General features: G+C 35.4%; 2 protein-coding genes across 8 annotated transcripts in view; one reads left to right on the plus strand and one right to left on the minus strand.

Moving 5' to 3' along the window:
* LOC117338750 (testicular haploid expressed gene protein-like) overlaps positions 1-14,468 on the plus strand; it is a 40,389-nt gene extending 25,921 nt beyond the window's left edge. For 3 of the 7 annotated variants that reach the window (XM_033900065.1, XM_033900062.1, XM_033900063.1), the window contains 5 exons: positions 2,750-2,884; positions 9,090-9,227; positions 10,805-10,855; positions 12,359-12,614; positions 12,845-14,468. In XM_033900065.1, the coding sequence (XP_033755956.1) occupies positions 2,750-2,884; positions 9,090-9,227; positions 10,805-10,855; positions 12,359-12,614; positions 12,845-13,135 (871 nt within the window). In that variant the 3' untranslated portion in view covers positions 13,136-14,468. Of the gene's footprint in view, positions 1-2,749; positions 2,885-6,479; positions 7,091-9,089; positions 9,228-10,804; positions 10,856-12,358; positions 12,615-12,844 lie in introns of those variants that run through there. The other 4 variants (XM_033900067.1, XM_033900066.1, XM_033900061.1 and 1 more) reach the window with 3 other exon arrangements.
* Positions 1-21,573, minus strand: part of LOC117338749 — a 55,811-nt gene that overhangs the window by 30,528 nt on the left and 3,710 nt on the right. Inside the window, exons 3-5 of the mRNA XM_033900060.1 lie at positions 18,056-18,143; positions 17,544-17,650; positions 16,208-16,331 (exon numbers count right to left, since the gene is read on the minus strand). Of these exons, the coding sequence (XP_033755951.1) occupies positions 16,208-16,331; positions 17,544-17,650; positions 18,056-18,143 (319 nt within the window). The remainder of the gene's footprint in view (positions 1-16,207; positions 16,332-17,543; positions 17,651-18,055; positions 18,144-21,573) is intronic.

The following is a 21,573-nucleotide window of genomic DNA, read 5'->3' on the forward strand; positions in this document are numbered from 1 at the left end:
AGCTTATGACATTAAAATAGGCCCTGAAATACTTCAGAATCAAGCTTATGACATTAAAAGAGGCCCTGAAATACTTCAGAATCAAGCTTATGACATTAAAATAGGCCCTGAAATACTTCAGAATCAAAAGCTTATGGCATTAAAATAGGCCCTGAAATACTTCAGAATCAAGTTTATGACATTAAAATAGGCCCTGAAATACTTCAGAATCAAGCTTATGACATTAAAATAGGCCCTGAAATACTTCAGAATTAAAAGCTTATGACATTAAAATAGGCCCTGAAATACTTCAGAATCAAGCTTATGACATTAAAATAGACCCCGAAATACTTCAGAATCAAAAGCTTATGACATTAAAATAGGCCCTGAAATACTTCAGAATCAAGCTTATGACATTAAAATAGGCCCTGAAATACTTCAGAATCAAAAGCTTATGGCATTAAAATAGGCCCTGAAATACTTCAGAATCAAAAGCTTATGGCATTAAAATAGGCCCTGAAATACTTCAGAATCAAGTTTATGACATTAAAATAGGCCCTGAAATACTTCAGAATCAAGCTTATGACATTAAAATAGGCCCTGAAATACTTCAGAATTAAAAGCTTTTGACATTAAAATAGGCCCTGAAATACTTCAGAATCAAGCTTATGACATTAAAATAGACCCCGAAATACTTCAGAATCAAAAGCTTATGACATTAAAATAGGCCCTGAAATACTTCAGAATCAAAAGCTTATGACATTAAAATAGGCCCTGAAATACTTCAGAATCAAGCTTATGACATTAAAATAGGCCCTGAAATACTTCAGAATCAAGCTTATGACATTAAAATAGGCCCCGAAATACTGAGGCAGCTCAACTGTATTTGGATATGTACACCCTTCCGAGATTGGTTTAAAATGTGGGGAACATACATACAGACCAGGATTCTGACCCAAATTAAGTGGAGTTTCCATGCCCACATAATAATACTTATAATAAGTTATGATGGACTACAATTTACACGATGTGCCTCAAGGTGCCTACGTCCAAGATTCCATTAACTAAGTGAAGAACAGCCACCAAGGATATGGCTGATAAAATGACAGTGGTAATACATCTGATTGTTTGATAATCAGGAGATTTAATTGTCAGGGAATCATATGCATGAGTAGGTGACATGTTGAAGGCCAGTTTTGATAGCGACTTTATGAAGCATACAATGTTAGCATTGATCTGCCAGTTGGACACTTTCCAATATGGCTGATCTCCATCGCTGTCCATAGAGACCAGATAACTGCCTACACTTTAGTAGTTGACTCACCGTACCCTTCTGTTGTTATCACTGAGTTGTTAGTTTAATTATAATATCCTAACATATCAGGAACAACTTAACATTCTGCCCCCACCCCATTCTGACCCAGGAATGAAATGTGACTTTATTGAAGTATAATCCAATCTGTCCCACCCCAGTCTGACCCAGGAATGAAGTACAATCCAATCTGTCCCACCCCAGTCTGACCCAGGAATGAAGTACAATCCAATCTGTCCCCACCCCAGTCTGACCCAGGAATGAAATGTGACTTTATTGAAGTACAATTTATCCAATCTGTCCCCACCCCAGTCTGACCCAGGAACGAAGTACAATCCAATCTGTCCCCACCCCAGTCTGACCCAGGAATGAAATGTAACTTTATTGAAATACAATCCAATCTGTCACACCCCAGTCTGACCCAGGAATGAAATGTGACTTTATTGAAGTATAATCAAATCTGTCCCCACCCCATTCTGACCCAGGAATGAAATGTGACTTAACTGAAGTACAATCCATTCTGGCCCCAACCAAGTCTGACCCAGGAACGAAGTACAAACCAATCTGTCCCCACCCCAGTCTGACCCAGTGTTCCAATTTACTTTAACAAAGTACAATCCATTCAGTCACAACCAAGTCTGACCCAGGAGTACAATATGTGACTTTACTGAAATATAATCCATTCTGACCCCACCCCATTCTGACCCAGGAGTACAATATGACTTTATTGAAGTACAATCCAATCTGTCCCCACCCCATTCTGACCCAGGAGTACAATATGACTTTATTGAAGTACAATCCATTCTGTCCCCACCCCATTCGGACCCGGGAGTACGATATGACTTTATTGAAGTATAATCCAATCTGTCCCCACCCCATTCTGACCCGGGAGTACGATATGACTTTATTGAAGTACAATCCATTCTGTCCCCACCCCATTCGGACCCGGGAGTACGATATGACTTTATTGAAATATAATCCATTCTGTCCCTCCCCCATTCTGCCCGGGAGTACGATATGACTTTATTGAAGTATAATCCAATCTGTCCCCACCCCATTCTGACCCGGGAGTACGATATGACTTTATTGAAGTATAATCCAATCTGTCCCCACCCCATTCTGACCCGGGAGTACGATATGACTTTATTGAAGTACAATCCATTCTGTCCCCACCCCATTCTGACCCAGGAGTACAATATGACTTTATTGAAATATAATCCATTCTGTCCCCACCCCGTTCTGACCCAGGAGTACGATACGACTATTGAAGTACAAAAATGAACAAATTAAAGAGACTCTAATCACATTGTCCACACAACTACATCTTGTATTTCTTAACATCTTTAAAGTAGTTTTGTGAACCCTAATTTAAGATCATTTTCTGTTGAATAACACCTGGTCCCAGAAATACAAATTGAAATAATTGAGATTATTATTAGTTACGTACTCTGTCCTCAGACCAAATGTTATGTGGGGGACCCAGGAGATGCTGTGGCCCATCACTCAAGAAGCAAAGGATGCCACACCGACAGAACGGGTTGTCAACCTCGCCACCCCCAAGAAAAATTTCCAGACAGGAATGCATGCGGGCAGGTAAATAAAAAATACTTCAGTATTATCACTAATGCATCCAAACAGGTAATACCAGTGCAAAGTTCCAAGAGGCTAGTTAGAATTCTGATCTTTTAATTAAGTTCCATGAGGCCGGTTAGAATTCTGATCATTGAATTAAGTTCTATGAGGCTGAGTTAGAATTCTGATCGTTGAATTAAGTTCCATGAGGCTAGTGAGAATTCTGATCATTGAATTACATTCCATGAGGCTAGTTAGAATTCTGATCGTTGAATTAAGTTCCACGAGGCTAGTTAGAATTCTGATCGTTGAATTAAGTTCCATGAGGCTAGCTAGAATTCTGATCTTTGAAATAAGTTCCATGAGGCCGGTTAGAATTCTGATCTTTGAATTAAGTTCCATGAGGCCGGTTAGAATTCTGATCATTGAATTAAGTGCAATGAGGCTAGTTAGAATTCTGATCATTGAATTAAGTTCCATGAGGCTAGTTAGAATTCTGATCTTTGAATTAAGTTCAATGAGGCTAGTTAGAATTCTGATCGTTGAATTAAGTGCAATGAGGCTAGTTAGAATTCTGATCATTGAATTAAGTTCCATGAGGCTAGTTAGAATTCTGATCATTGAATTAAGTGCAATGAGGCTAGTTAGAATTCTGATCGTTGAATTAAGTGCAATGAGGCTGGTTAGAATTCTGATCATTGAATTAAGTTCCATGAGGCCGGTTAGAATTCTGATCATTGAATTTAGTTCAATGAGGCTGAGTTAGAATTCTGATCGTTGAATTAAGTGCAATGAGGCTGGTTAGAATTCTGATCGTTGAATTAAGTGCAATGAGGCTGGTTAGAATTCTGATCATTGAATTAAGTTCCATGAGGCCGGTTAGAATTCTGATCATTGAATTAAGTGCAATGAGGCTGAGTTAGAATTCTGATCGTTGAATTAAGTGCAATGAGGCTGGTTAGAATTCTGATCATTGAATTAAGTTCCATGAGGCCGGTTAGAATTCTGATCATTGAATTTAGTTCAATGAGGCTAGTTAGAATTCTGATCATTGAATTTAGTTCAATGAGGCTAGTTAGAATTCTGATCATTGAATTTAGTTCAATGAGGCTAGTTAGAATTCTGATCATTGAATTTAGTTCAATGAGACTAGTTAGAATTCTGATCATTGAATTAAGTTCCATGAGGCTAGTTAGAATTCTGATCTTTTAATTAAGTTCCATGAGGCCGGTTAGAATTCTGATCGTTGAATTAAGTTCAATGAGACTAGTTAGAATTCTGATCATTGAATTAAGTTCCATGAGGCTGGTTAGAATTCTGATCTTTGAATTAAGTTCAATGAGGCTGAGTTAGAATTCTGATCTTTGAATTAAGTTCAATGAGGCTGAGTTAGAATTCTGATCTTTGAATTAAGTTCAATGAGGCTGAGTTAGAATTCTGATCTTTGAATTAAGTTCAATGAGGCTAGTTAGAATTCTGATCATTGAATTAAGTTCCATGAGGCCGGTTAGAATTCTGATCGTTGAATTAAGTTCAATGAGGCTAGGTAGAATTCTGATCGTTAAATTAAGTTCAATGAGGCTAGTTAGAATTCTGATCTTTGAATTAAGTTCAATGAGGCTGAGTTAGAATTCTGATCGTTGAATTAAGTTCAATGAGGCTAGTTAGAATTCTGATCGTTGAATTAAGTTCCATGAGGCTAGGTAGAATTCTGATCGTTAAATTAAGTTGAATGAGGCTGAGTTAGAATTCTGATCATTGAATTAAGTGCAATGAGGCTAGTTAGAATTCTGATCGTTGAATTAAGTTGAATGAGGCTGAGTTAGAATTCTGATCGTTGAATTTAGTTCAATGAGGCTGAGTTAGAATTTTGATCGTTGAATTTAGTTCAATGAGGCTGAGTTAGAAGTCTGATCATTGAATTTAGTTCAATGAGGCTGGTTAGAATTTTGATCATTGAATTTAGTTCAATGAGGCTAGTTAGAATTCTGATCGTTGAATTAAGTTCCATGAGGCCGGTTAGAATTCTGATCGTTGAATTAAGTTCAATGAGGCCGGTTAGAATTCTGATCGTTCTATAAGAGATTTTCAGTCTTTATTTTAATAAGCCTTTTCCTTCATGCTGAGGAAACAGATCAATTTTGTCCAATCCAAGCGGATATGGCCACTGTGAATTGACTGCTAAGCGGCTATATCCAGTGTTCTATTGCACTGATATTCTACAAATTTACTGTTTGATATGTTTAGGACTCATTTTACGAGATCACATGCTGACTTCTACTCAAACACTCTATACTTTCCTCAAACTAAATATTTCATATTTTAATTAATTTCTTTGGTTATAGATATTGTCCTTGCAATCATAATGTCTCGTAGTTTAAAGACCTCTTTAAGTTTAACTTCCTACCAATAAATAAGAAATAAGGTTGATGGTTTATATTGGTGTCCATACTATCAAATGAGCTACATATATGGTCATTTAAAGACAGCCTCACCTCTTGTATGTACCATGGTTTGTGGTAAGTTGGGAGACTATGATATGTCTGTGTTTGTCTCCTTGTGATAGCAAGGAACTGATATAAATTTATAGTGCTACCTCACTGAAGACACCCAGCAGGACACCTCACCTGATCACATAAATAATACTGAAAACAGGCAAACCAGTTGTCACATTCCCAGAAATGCTGAGTGCTTAGCGGGAGTATAGCAACTACACTTGTATAGACTGGTATGTCTGAGGCCACTGAGGACAGAACCAAAAGTCTTCCTCACAAGGGCAAATACTCTACATATGGTTAAAAGTGAGGCAGTGTCAAGGGAGACATTGGGATGAGAAAGAATAGTCTAGATAAGATACCAAACTTAGCTGCCTCTTATGATGGACCGTACAATGGGAGCATCAGGTACAATTCTTCACGCCCCACCTTCAATATTTAATATTATACGAAGACCTAATTTTTTTTCAAAGTATTTTTTATGAAGTTCATGATAAGTCCACAGAGATTAATAAACAATGTGCAAAGATTAGCTACTTACATATCCATAGCAGATACTGTATATAATAAAATTACATGAGATCATGCTAGATTTTCTGCTGAAGGCAATAGCCACCCACTTTATAATACAATTTATTGTAATACAGTAATATATTCAATCATGTATATTGTACAGAAACAATTTCACATACTCCAAAACGATTACCATATTTCAATTTCAATTAAGTCAGAATCAGATTATAGTTGTATTACCCTGCTGTGGTAATGCTGATAATCCTCTTCTCCCTGGATCTGGTTAATCCACATCAACGAGTCTGAGGTGTTCACAGTATGTTAGCTTAACTTGTCATTAACTTGAAATTCAAAATTAGTTATTTGTAAGTTTTCCAAACAAAATCTTTGAATTTTTATTATCATGAATTGATTTATTCAATATCTTATACAGTAACTTAGTAATAAATGTCACTGATTCAGTGAAAAACTGATAAAAAAGATAAAATTTAAGACCCATCAGTAAGATATGTTAAGGTGTGATACTGTAACGTAGTACCACTTCCTTCACAACGCGACCTCGCCTTCCTGTTACGTTTGACCAGAACAGCTTGATCATAATTTCTATAGTCATGGTTGAAAGGAACTAACTATCTTGATCTTCATTACCAAAAGGTGCATCAGTGGTTTCTAAGTGTTGAAACTTAAGGTTTCATGACATAAGCAGGACAACATAACAAACGCTCATTTTAATTATGCTGGCTAAACCATACAAATTGGATAGGTAAAGAATTGTGTACCTATGTGGACCATTATGTCACTTGTACAGAAATGGAAAATACAATTTGGACTGACAGGTGTTAAAGTGCAGTTTAATTACCTGAATTTAAATTCAAGAAGATTTTCAGGGATTTAGTATTACGATGAAGACAGATGTGAAGATTACAGTTATTGACGAAAAGGGGGAGAGAACCAGCAATTCTTTTGTGAGGACTCCCACACCACCCAAATCACCTCACATACCCCCTCTCTCTAATCATGTAATGACAAGTCAGTCCTTCCTAGATGCAAACGATGATCTGTTGGTAAAGGATTACAGTGTTTATAATAAATACGATAAATATGACAACATACGCAAAAACGGAGCTCAAACAGGCATTCAGAGTATGTATATTGGCAGTGATAAGAAATGGAAGTTCCTTGCACCACGGTTACCAGAAGAAAATGATAACAATTATAGGTATGTACAACAATGAGCGTGCTATGATACTCGGGATTAAGGAGCTATATATATTTAGTTATACTGAAAAAACCCTGTCTGGCTATTGGCATTCAGTACTTGTGAGTTAAGTCATCGTCTTGAAAGTCACAAATACGTTGTTAAAATGTTTGGCTGTAAGATATGATAATCTAATTTTAATTCATTTGTTAATGAAGAGCTCAATTCTGTTTGTTCTTATTCTATCCCTTTAGGGGAAAGGGTGGGGGCTTCATTATTGCATGGTTCAAAAGATGTGACTAAATTTGGGATCTTATAACCTTTTCTTCCTTATGTCTCCCTTGACACTGCCACACTTAAATCTTTAGTTGAGAGTTTATCCCTCTGAGGGAGGTAAATAATCTGTCCCCATGCTGAGTCAAATTAAAGTCTCCAAGATTGGTATTTGCTAATTTCTGTTTGACCTTTAAAGTTAAATATGCAGTAAGGACTGGTTCACATGTTGTCTTTAATTACTGGTTCACATGTTGTCTTTTTTTACTGGTTCACATGTTGTCTCTATTTACTGGTTCACATGTTGTCTTTATTTACTGGTTCACATGTTGTCTTTATTTACTGGTTCACATGTTGTCTTTATTTACTGGTTCACATGTTGTCTTTATTTACTGGTTCACATGTTGTCTTTATTTACTGGTTCACATGTTGTCTTTATTCACTGGTTCACATGTTGTCTTTATTTACTGGTTCACATGTTGTCTTTATTCACTGGTTCACATGTTGTCTTTATTCACTGGTTCACATGTCTTTATTTACTGGTTCACATGTTGTCTTTATTCACTGGTTCACATGTTGTCTTTATTCACTGGTTCACATGTCTTTATTTATTGGTTCACATGTTGTCTTTATTCACTGGTTCACATGTTGTCTTTATTTACTGGTTCACATGTTGTCTTTATTTACTGGTTCACATGTTGTCTTTATTCACTGGTTCACATGTTGTCTTTATTTACTGGTTCACATGTTGTCTTTATTCACTGGTTCACATGTTGTCTTTATTTACTGGTTCACATGTTGTCTTTATTCACTGGTTCACATGTTGTCTTTATTCATTGGTTCACATGTTGTCTTTATTTAATTTGACCACTGTCAGGGTGTGTCCAGGTGTGGCATTTCAGTGTGATGATACTATAAAACACCTGTCAGTTGTCCCCTCATTCCAGGACACTGTCAAATGGTCTTATTGTATAGGACAAAAACAACACTAAGAAAACCTGTTGAGTGTGAGTTAAATCATGGCTACAGGAGACATACAACTAAACGAATTAAAAACAAGCTTTCAATATGTACCATAGCTTGTAAATTACGATCCATTTTAAATTAGGATTTAATTGGCCCAAAGGTATTAAGGTAGTCATTATGATATTAATGAATGTGTGGATCCATTTATCTGAAAGTCACAGTGAATTACACATGAATCACATTTGTGTATCAGCTTTGATTGGCTAATTCATTATGATGTAGTAGACTAGCTGATGCTTCAGTTAAAGTACTGCTAACCTGCCTTTGGATCTCTTGAGTCCAAATACACAAAATCATGTAACACTTTTCATATCAAATTCCACCATTTAGGAACAAATTCTTCAAAAACAAACAAATTTCTTCATTGTGACACTTCAATTAAAGACTCACAAACCTTGGCAATTGTCAATATATGGTGAGTACAAATGTACAAAGGGACATAACTCTGTATAAACAAATTTCTCTATTATATTACGAGACTCAATCTCTGCAATCCAAGAAGAACTTACAGTATGTTCAGTAAGGTGACAGAATTTGATATACAATGAATTGATAAAATGACACTTCTGAGGAAAAAGAAATTGACAGACTAAAATAGATAGCCACACGGAGACCCACTACACTTCCAGTCCAGACCTTCTGATAAAACATATGCCAGAAACTATTGATAAAGCAACAGTACAAAACATGTAAACATCCAATACGTTTGTTTCTGTTGCAGGCCACTATTTTACTACAGCTGTGGCCGGCCGTCAATGATATGGGAGAACAAGTCTAATGTGAAGGAAGCCAACACGCGGGTAACAGATTTGTCGGTACCTAAACAGCCAAGTAAAGAGTTCACTAACCAGGAAATCAGGTAAGAATTCAGATGGAAACAAATTATATGGTCAATAATGTAATGTGAAGAGGTCACCGGGTCAATAACACAAAGATTTCACAGATCATATGTAAGCTAACAGTGTTCATAGCACTATGTTTTCACAGAGTATGATAGGTCACTGTGGTAAATAACACACAATTGACTTCACAAAATGATTTAAATGATAGGTCAAAGGGTCAATAACAGTCAGATTTCATGCTGCCTGATAATGTACGTAGACCGCTGTTGAGGATTAATGACAGTAAGATTTCATATCATAAGTCTCTGCGTGGTCAAAAACAGTCTAATTTCACAGCATGATGCGTCACAAGGTCAATAATAGTCACATTTCACAGCATGATGGGTCACAAGGTCAATAATAGTCACATTTCACAGCATGATGGGTCACAAGGTCAATAATAGTCACATTTCACAGCATGATGGGTCACAAGGTCAATAATAGTCACATTTCACAGCACTGTAATGTATTAAAGTATAGGTCACAATTAGGTTTAAAACTCAGATATTTCTGCATGATGGGTCATAGGGTCAATAACACTCAGATTTCACAGCATGGTAATAAAGGTCACAGGGTAAGTAGGTCAAATTTCATAGATGGATGATGTAGGTCACAGGATCAATAAGTCATATTTCACAGCATAATGCAGGTCACTGTGGGGTCAAGAACAACCAGATTTCATAGCATGATAGAGTTCGGCCAGATTTCACAGCTATCAAAGGGTCATTTATAGTCTGATTCCACAGCTTGATGGGTCCTAGGGTCAATAACGACGAGATTTCAAAGCATAGTCGCTATTCAAAGGAAAAGTTGAAGGACAATAAATATTATAGGGCCAGACCGATGCTGTGCCATGTCATAAGCTCACTGGTCCCTCGGACCAGGTGTGCTTAATATTTGATACACGGTTATGGAAGGGAAACATATTTAGAATCTACAACATACCAAACACTAAAAGTATTTGAATCAAAGCTAAATAGACTCCAGTGTTCCTGTTGGTTAGTTTCTGGATAGATCCTATCTGATTTTATATAAGTATGCAGGGTTTTCCCTGTGATTTTGTAATGCCGGGTCCCAGGGACTCTTAGATGTGAAAATCGGAGACCCATTTTGATATCCAGGGGTCTCATGACATTTTAAAAGTGACAAAATCATGGTAAAGCAATTCCAGCATCCAAGTTTGTGTGATCAATTATAACAATGTTGTTTTAAGTAAACTCAATAAAATACAAGTGTACATGTAATTTGACATCAGCTGTTATTTCTTTGTTAATTACATGGACAATTTTGGAATTAAAATGCATCGAAGAAATTTAGTTTGAGAGTCCGTTATGCTTTGCTGCATCTAAGACACTGAAAACCTATGTCAGAGAAAACCCTGCATGTTTGTGATAATTAATTATGTTTGAAGTAAGTTGACATCTACAATTCATGTTTATTTAGAGATTTTTCATCAACAGGTGCCTGGTCGTAGTTATGAAAGTAAACTCTATTGTATCATATAACAGTTAATTCTAGGCTTTTTGTTGATAAAATAATAAATTTATTACAACAGGATTCCTTACACCGAGCAGGACATGAAAAGAATGTTTCCTAATGCCAAAAGGTGGTGTACATTATACTAATGTCTAACACAACTAATATTTTATAGTTATTTTCATTTATTGAGGGCTTTGAATGGTTTTAATAACCTTAGAAAAATAGACACTTTTCCAGTGTTGAGGTAACAGACCCTACTAAACTAACCGTCTTTAAATTCATAATACAGTACATATACCGTATATATTTCCTTGAAAAACAAGTGTATGATATGTACAATGTATATGCATTTAGTAACTCTGATCGAATTACAGAAATCTCTTAAATCCTCAGTTTTAACTACCTTTTTATTATGTGGCCCAATTGTCAGTTTAGTAAGAGGGGAAAACCATTACTATATGTATATAACATAATCAGAAATGTTGTTTGTTTATGAGAACATTTTTTTTCTACATCCCTCCTCCAAATAACAATGTTTTATAATATTTTACCTTACAGTTTGTTTACTAATTATAAAATTTGATGAGGTTTTGAACATTGCTGGCATGGGATCCAAAGCTAGACATCCCTTATTAATATATTTATACAAAGGATTTCAGTAAAAAGTTTGAACAAAGTTTCATATGTATTAAGAACATTTAAATTCACAATATCAAAATAAGCCATACTTATACGGCAGAAAATAATGGATTAATTAGGAAAATGAATATTAACTGCTACAATCTTTTGATTAACAAAAACCACCCTGATATTAAGCTATGATTTTGTGTGTACCAAGATGTCTAATTGGAAATGTGACTGTAGTGGTTTAAGAACATGTATGATCCATTGTGTGTTGTTTTGAAAACTAAATATGGTGTGACATTGTTGTTCAGGGAGCCTCAATTGTCATGAGCAAAATGTATAGACTTATACATGTACATCGAATGTGATTTTATTATGCATATATCCTTCAACAATCAGTCCTTCACCAACATAAATCAATGTTTTTGATTAGGTATCTAGGCAGTAAGATTCTATTTCTTATAATGTATCGCACAGTTCTGTCAGAAATCAGAATTGCATAAAAATGAAGTATTTTTATTTCTGGATTCTTAAAATGTCTTTATTTATTACCTCCCTTGACATTTACCTTGGATATTGTACGCCAGAAAGACAAAGCCCAACAATTTCCTGTCAGTTTATCCAAAAAGATGTTGTACAGATGAGACTATAGAAATATATCTAACACAGGATAGAGATTCCCCAGGTGTATTGTGTATGAGAAAGAATCTAGTACTTCAGTCAAATGAATACACGGAACAGAAAATTTAAATCTCAACACTGTTTTACTTGTGCCCTGATTTTGAAGAACACAGGGAAATTCCAGTATTGACCTGCAAAAGGAGTATTCTCTGGAGTTCTGGCCATGAACTGGTCGGAGTTTACGGTAGTCCAATGTGTAATAAATAGCTAGAGATCACATTTTTTTGATGTAGTACAAATGTAAAACAAGCTTTCTGAACACATTGCATATATACATATAGAAATCCAAAGACGTATTCATAAAACTAAACCTTGTTTGTTACAGACCGCAATACCTGTTCAGCTGTGGAAGGTCTAGTCCAATTTGGACGGTCCAGAAAGGGGCTCTCTCTGCAGGTGACCGCCCACGCACACAGAGCCTGGCAAACCCCCGCCCACCACACAAGGAGTTCCAGCCCAGTCGTCAAGTAGAGTCCATTATACCTGGAGGAGCTCTCAGTGCCTCAGCTTCTGAACGGATACATACCCTAGCGACACCCAAAGAGAGGCCAAATGGGCCATTCCGACCACCACAGTGGCCTGTGAGTGATTTTGTCAGTCGGCTAGCCAAAGATGGACTACTAGGGAATCCCAAGTTTATTATATTTCAAGATAAAGCAAACAAAATTGCAAAATGATGATGATGACTAATCTGAGCATTTTTTCCTTTATTTTTTTTTTTTTTTAAACATTTTCTTATCTTTATTATTTGCAGAATGTTTCATAATTTACACATTGCGGTAAAAACATCAATTTTCTGTATTTTTGTTAGGTAACACCTGGAGCAAGGAATGCCATCTCCTCCACTCGATGTGCTGACCTTGCTCGTCCTAAGGCCACGGTGGAAGGGTACCAGCTACCACGTGACGAGATGTGGCCTGTTACACGTGCAGCCAAGCGTGGCAGTGCATCAGGCAGGATTCAGGAACTATGTAGACCACTTGTGAGAGCATCAATGGATCATGTGCAATTTAATCCAGACGCTTTCTTGGTTAAGGAAACAGCCTTAAAGGGACAGGTACCCAAACGTGTGGAGGAACTATCTCAACCTATTCAGCGCTAACAGATCATCTCAATCGGGAATTCTTGCCACTGTGATTAAATTTATTGATATATCCAATCTTTGGTTTACAAGATGCTGATTCTAAGAAGTTTCCCTTTTGAGAATTTGTTTAAAGGGAGATTGTTCTTATGTTTATCCAGTAAGCACAATTTGACAAGAACAGTATTATTTATGTCACTAAAACAGTATTATCATTAAGCTGTATGTTTGTATGATGTTTATCTGTTCTGTGTTTGTTATGGTACTATATAATGCATTCCATAAAATGGATTTGCAATGAAAATATTTTACTGTAAAAAATTGGTAATAAAATCTTGCTGTAATCTGATAACTTGTATATCTAGGTGTGCAAAGTGCCTACATAAACAGCTGCTGTGATGGTTTATACAACCCAGTACAAATAGCATGCCTCTTAACACATCAAACCTGGGCAATTTCACAAATCCTAAATGAGTCAATTTCAGTAAGATTTTTTTTTATCATACAAAAATTTCAATAATCAATAATACTATATATGTAGTGTTACAGTAATGCTTCAGGACAAAAAGAGATAAAACGTGTACATTTACAGTGATATTTGTATTCTAAAACCAAGGAATTTAAATCAAGTGTGTCCTGAAATAAGACTAGAACACTAGATTAATAAATTAGACATTGCATTGTTGTACTTGTTTATTAGAGGGAGACAACTCGCAAGATGATTTTGTGTTTAAACCATAAAATTTGTTTTAAATTTTTTATATGTATATGAATATACTTAAAAGAAACTTTTCATTCAGAAAATAATCCTCTGAGGTTAATAGCAAACACTCTTTCTTGTATGATGACCTGGAAGTATTTCCTTCCATTGTTCCTGTTACTTGCGTGTGCTTGAGATATATGTAAAACTATACAAATATTTGTGTTTATTTATTTATTGAAACAGATTTCCACAAATCAGATCAGCGTGCTGGTTTTCCTTATTTCATCTGATTAACATTCAATATATTCCTTGTGAAGTATGATTTGTTTGTTAACAACAGTGATGCATAGAAATTAATGATTCATTCAAAATGTATTAATTAAAGATTTTTCTTTTCTGGATTTCAAATATTTCTACATTGCCTTCAAAAGCCTAACTGTGTTTACTATAAGGACCAAGGCGCTGAACTTAGTGGAACTTGAGATTGTGCGATGTGTTATAATCATTGTTATTAGATATATGCTATAGTTTGGCTATGTTTGTTTCATATCTTATTTTTTTCCCCAATATCATTGTTACCAGGAGTGAGACAATTGCAGCAAATTATCTTTACACGTGTGTTATGTGAATTAAAATGTCAATACAATCTTCTCTCCTTCTTGTTATTTATATTGTGACTTGCCTGAAACCAAAAGACTTGTCTGGTAGACCTCTGTCAAGTGCTAAGAGAAATATCAACCCAAGTGATTTTTTTAAAGATTTTTTTTGCGTTTTCTTTGCCAAATCATTGAAATGCTGACATTGAAAATTGTAGCCTGAAGGGTTGAAAATTCCTTGTCTTAATCATTTAGTTCCACGCTTTACTATGGCAAATGGTATTCCAAATGGTAAAATCCTTACACTATATATCATTAATTGCACATTAAATCGGTGACAAAAGTTATCATTTTTTGACATCCATTAAGATATTTTACACATTAGTACTGTTCAAAGAGATTATACAATATGCAATACAAGATGCAAAATTTAACCTTGACCTCTAACCTGATGACCTTAACCATTGGTCAGTGTGACCTTGACCATTTGATGTAAATTTTAGACCAACCTTCCTTCATGACAAATCAAACTGTTTAACAATTAAGAGATACAGAATTTGACCATGGCCTGTGACCTAATGACCTTGATAATGCAGATTGACAAGGAGGGAGCTACTTTTATACGTATCGCAGGGCTCCACTGTGTTAAGTATCAAAAATATTCATCTTTGGTTGGCAGGATTCACCAGAAATGAAATCATTATGATCTTATGCCGGATGGATGTACAATAGACCGACACTAACTAAAGGCCTAATAAGATGTCAGCATCACCTCTCTCCAAATCATTACTTGTTTTCTGTCTTGTTTACCTGTGTAATCACACCTGAAAAGTCCATGCAGAAAATAGCATTTTGTGCGAATCATCAAATTTTATGCAAAGAAGTTCTCAATTTGATATGATCATCTCAGCTAAATTTAACATGAGTTGTCGCACATGTTATAAACAATACTGAAGCTGTATGTTATGATCATTTTTTATTTTTACGATAATCTTATATACATTTAATATAAACACAAGCGACTCCGATACTTTCAAACTGTTACTTAGACTTTTGATCACAAAACAACAAAAAAGACCAACAAAAAACCAAAAGCTCAAAATCTTAAATAATTTCAAATTACTAGATGTTGGTCCGATCTTAGCATTAGAACATTATATCCTGTTAGCGTTTAGAAGGAAACACTTCATACTAATTTGTAAAAGTTTGGTTTCCTTCAAAGCGACATAAAACGAACTGCAAATAGTTTACAAACTGTTACATTACCGGCATGATAGCCTGGATCAGATGACAGTTCAAATCTAGTTATTCATCATTACAACAAGAATGGAAAGACTGATGCTGTAAATACGATAATGTGATGATTTGAAAAGAATTCATGATGAAAATAACTTGAACAATTTTTCCCCACTCAAGTAGCATCAACAGATCATTCACATTTTGAATTGTGGCAAGGGATATTTAATTATGGAAAATATGATCTTCCAATTCAGGTACGTCACCTGCCCTAGCTCCAACAAACAGCAGCATGACTGTCCATCCAGGATCATGTGTTTAAACAAACAATTGTCTTGTCCGACACCATGTAAAAATGTTTTGTGAGGAAACCGACTTGTTTATTTGTGACCGATCATCCCGATTCCTGTACAACACATATCCTTCTGGTATTCAGAAACAACCAATCAAAAGGGACGATGATGTGACTAAATCTGACACATAGCCTTCACATTTCACAAGCAATGATTCGATTGGGTAGATGATGCTGACACTTTGACCTCTGTCATGAGGACGTACCTGTCACTCCCTTACTTTTCAGGTACTCGCCATACTGCTCTGGGATACTTTTGAAGGCCTTGATTTTACTCTTGATTTGCTTGGGAGTGTCCTGGTAGTAATTCTTAATGTCCCTGGCCATAGCCTGTGTAAAAACCAACATAATTAATGTCCCTGGGCCATGGCCTGTGTAAAAACCAACATAATTAATGTCCCTGGCCATAGCCTGTGTAAAAACCAACATAATTAATGTCCCTGGGCCATGGCCTGTGTAAAAACCAACATAATTAATGTCCCTGGGCCATAGCCTGTGTAAAAACCAACATAGTTAATGTCCCTGGCCAAAGCCTGTGTAAAAACCAACATAATTAATGTCCCTGGGCCATGGCCTGTGTAAAAACCAACATAATTAATGTCCCTGGCCATAGCCTGTGTAAAAACCAACATAATTAATGTCCTGGGCCATGGCCTGTGTAAAAACCAACATAATTAATGTCCCTGGCCATGGCCTGTGTAAAAACCAACATAGTTAATGTCCTGGGCCATACCCTGTGTAAAAACCAACATAGTTAATGTCCTGGGCCATGGCCTGTGTAAAAACCAACATAGTTAATGTCCTGGGCCATGGCCTGTGTAAAATCCCACACATAGTTAATTTCCCGGACCATGATCACCTATAATAAATGTCCCGGGCCATGGCCTGTGCAAAACCCCACACATAATTAATGAAACACCACAATAATAATGAAATTATGTAGAACCACAAATCAAAACAACTCCAAGATCTGAAACTTCAACAAGTTTCAGGTATGTAGTACAATTTTTTCATTTCTTACTAGAAATGTGCAGCTATGAAACATGAACCTCAATTATGACAATTACCGATGGGGTCTGGATATAAACTGTTTCCAAATCATAAGCCCCAGGGATTAAATTACCAAGTCATCCTCATGTTATGCAACAAGAACCCTTCGACCTTAAATATACCAAAGTCAAGGCCATTTATGTAGAAATATTAAACCAACTAATCCCTTATATCAACTGACCACGATCCTCTACCTTATCTTCAGTCTTGAGATTCTTATCAAATACACCCATGTTTAACTCTGATCAAGCCAAAGTTGACCTCAGATGGAAACAATGTAAAAGAAAGATTTGCTGTACTGTATGATAAATTAAAACCTACTCACATAGCACGGCACAAGATCTTTGGATAATATTGAGTGAAATTACAACAAATATGACATCTATGATCTTGAAATTAGTTCATTGATGATAATACTGTGCATTTGGTTCACTGTTGTATCCACATACTTCTATCGACCTAAACCTTGACCTTTAACCCTATGTCCCTCACCTTATAATTCTCGCCATATTTCTCCATCATGTAGATACAGTAGCGAGTCTCTGGTTCTGATAACCTCAGTCGTCTCCTCTGGGGAATATTAGCCTCTGCCTCCAACTCTGTAATTATGTCCAAATATCCACAGTTTGTTTAGTCTAATATATTATCAATTATTTTGTGGAGAAATAATTGAGTTCAGAAGGTCTTAAGAAGTAACCAATTATGGTCTAATAAATCATACAAAACCACACAGACATCCCTGTAGCTTTCTTCAGCATAGAAATTTAAAAGTACTCAATAAAGGAAGCTTGAAGTTATTTTCAGAAACTTATCAACGTCTACAGAAGGACTCCATTTAATCTAAAATGGATTCTATTTGTTCTATTTGTAAAATACAAAGTGTAAGCCTGCACAATGTATGCTCCTGAGAAAATGAATTCTGATATCCTTGAATCTTTCCACATCTAGGAGATACTGTATACATTATAAGCCTTAAGATATTTGAAAATTTTGTGTCTTGTTACCCAAAGCCACATGCTGTTTGACGGGTGTGATTCTTTCTTCCTTCTCTGCCTTTTTGGAGGTCCCTGGAATACTGGTAACAAAGGAGTCCTGCAAAGAGTTATTTCAAGGGAGATAATAACAGTAAATCTATATGGATACATCAATCACAATATATTAAATCAAAACGATTACAGGACTTCACAAGAAATGCAAGATCGCTTAAACTGCTAATTCTTATCACTATTAATGCCACCTGACCAGATTGCCTCTATATGTGTGTATGTGCTGGAGTTATTATTTTGTGCTGTGACTGTACATGTGCTTCCATGACATCTTGTATATTATTGCGTCGCCTGACAATTACAGTACAGATAGGAAATTATCATACAATGTAACTGGATTGTTGCAGTTGTCAAAATGTTCGTCAAGACATCAAACTATAAAGTACATGTACTCTTTTTTCAGTACTTATATATATCAATTACTACCCACAATTCTAGCCTATTTCCAGTATGTTGGATGTATCATTGATATAAGGGGCTTCAAATGATCTACAATCACTAACTCTAATTATATAAGAAGACAGAATTAATTTGGATAGCATTGCTAATGCTGTGACATGAAACTTGGAAATTCCAAAAATAGACTTTGAATTTGAAATAAATTGGTAATCAAAGTACTGAAAGTACTGAAGACACAAACGAAAACAAATTATTGTAACTGCTTTTGTTTAGTGGGGACATGGTCAACTTTGTATGGAACATCACCAATACCTGATTAGGACTAGGACAAAATATTGGCAAGAAAAGAAATTCATATCTACTTTTGATTGCAAGTGCGTCTTGGCAGCTAATTTTCAGAATAGGTACTCGGGTAATCTTATTTGACATCTTCAATGGGTTAATGTATACGTCGTTGTAGATGTAATATGAAGGTCCTAGATTACCTGTAAAATTAATAAGGCCTTTCTTTTCAAACTTTTGAGGATCCCATGCCTATAAGCGCTTCACAAATTATCATTATCATTAGCATTTGAAAAAATATTTATACATTAGCCCCATCTAGCTACCAGCTTTTAGATAAGAGAGAGCTCAGGTTAAAAACATTTGTGTGATTGTTTTAGGATTTTATCGTGTGTGCGAGCCCTGGTTTGAATGATGTTATGTCAAGGTTTTGAATGATATTTTGTGGCAGATTGTTCTATCCCTTCAGTGCCTTCTGTAAAATAGCGATAACAAACTTCAATTGTCAAAATACAATATGGCTGCCTGTCGGCCATGTTGTTTTCCGATTAGTCTCAAAATGCAATATCCATAACTAGGCACCGAGGGGAACCTACATATAAAATTTGAGAAAGATCCCTTCAGCACTTTCTGAGAAATAGTGATAACAAACTTCAATTGTCCAAATCCAAGATGGCTGCCTGTCGGCCATATTGTTTTCCGATTGGTCTCAAAATGCAATATGCATAATTAATGTAAGCACCAAGAGGAACCTACATATGAAATTTGAGAAAGATCAATTCAGTGCTTTCTGAGAAATAGCAATAACAAACTTCAATTGTCAAAACCTAAGATGGCTGCCTGTCGGCCATATTGTTTTCCGATTGGTCTCAAAATGCATTATGCATAACCACCCACCAAGGGAAACCTACATATCAAATTTTAGAAAGATCCCTTCAGCACTTTTTGAGAAATTGCGATAACAAACTTCAATTGTCCAAATCCAAGATGGCTGCCTGTCGGCCATGTTGTTTTCCGATTAGTCTCAAAACGCAATATGCATAACTAGGCACCGAGGGGAACCTACTTATGAAATTTGAAAAAGATCCCGTCAACACTTTCTGAGAAATAGTGATAACAAACTTCAATTGACAAAATCAAAGATGGCTGCCTATCGGCCTTATTGTTTTCCGATTGGTCTCAAAATGCAATATGCATAACTAATGTTAGCACCAAGAGGAACCTACATATGAAATTTGAGAAAGATCAATTCAGTGCTTTCTGAGAAATAGCAATAACAAACTTCAATTGTCAAAACCTAAGATGGCTGCCTGTCGGCCATATTGTTTTCCGATTGGTCTCAAAATGCAATATGCATAACTAGAAACCAAGAGAAACCTATGAAATTTTAGAAGATCCCTTCAGTATTTTGAGAAATAGCGATAACAAGAATTGTTTACGGATGGAGGGACGGACGGACCACTGACGCAGGGCGATTTGAATAGCCCACCATCTGATGATGGTGGGTTAAAAACACCTGGGTCTGATAAACAGACTCTGGAAGCGTAGAATGCGGATGTAGACAGGGCAGGGTATACCATCACGACGGGCACATTAAACTAAGCACTATATTCAAAACTTAGAATTACATGCTCATATCAGCTCAGACTTGAGACAGTTTCTTAAGAGTGAACATGATTTTCATATAGCACTCTACGTTATATGTTTACACTCCATACTGTGTAGCTACAAATCATCTATACAACAAAAACACATTCATTCACATGTACAGTTCAAATCAATTTGAAGTGGAATTTTGTTTTTCACTTATGTACATTGCATCAAATATTCTCCGCAATAGTATATGTACCATATACATAACTGTAACTGCATGATACATATATATATGTATGTATGGTATATATATCATGTTAATTTATGTTAGTGAGATGTGAATGTAGCTATATGTATTGATATCATCGATTTCAAAATCAGAGGTTTTTTTTTAATCTGCAGCATCTGTCAGATGAAAATGTAGTTCGAATGCCCAAACTGGATGAACTGTACATGTAGTAGCATTCTTCAAAGTCCATTATGAATGCTTTTCATACAAATGTATTTCTTTCAATTGTTCATGTGTTTAAATTATTAGAACACTGAAGTAATTTTTATTTTCATAAAAATGGAAGTACTGCTTATCTTTAAAACTAAATTGGATATTGATAAGATAAATTTGCCAAAATGTTAAAAATCAAACCTTATTAAGTAGAATCTAAACAGTTGTAAATGGCTAAGCCTACTATTCTTAACAACAAAATTACTTATTTTGATTCTCTGTCAAATATAATCAGGTTACTTGAAGACTTTGTCAGAAAAGTTAACACATATATACATTATTAATAGTTGCTTTAATTAAATTAATCTGAATTTGAACATTAAACCGACTTAACAATTTAAATGAAAAAAATGTGTTTTCACCATTTACCATAATTGACAAGAAGAAAATAATTATTTAACTCAACCTATGATATAGTATGTAACAGTCATCAAGACAATACTATTATCTTTAGTCATGCCAAGTTATTTCACAATAGGATATATGCACAACACAAAAAAGTTTTACAAATTTTTGTTGTTTAGAAGAATAATGAACTTAGTAATTTTTGCTGTTCTTCTCAAATAATATGTACTAGTGTTGTAAAGAAAAAAAGATTAAATAATAATAATAAATCTAAGTGATAATAAATTATTTGCATTGATTTATCAATAATTTACTGTGCATTAGTTTAAAGGTTAATTTAATTCAGAAGCTGAAA

This window comes from Pecten maximus, chromosome 12, assembly GCF_902652985.1.
Source record: "Pecten maximus chromosome 12, xPecMax1.1, whole genome shotgun sequence".
Lineage (NCBI taxonomy): Eukaryota > Metazoa > Mollusca > Bivalvia > Pectinida > Pectinidae > Pecten > Pecten maximus.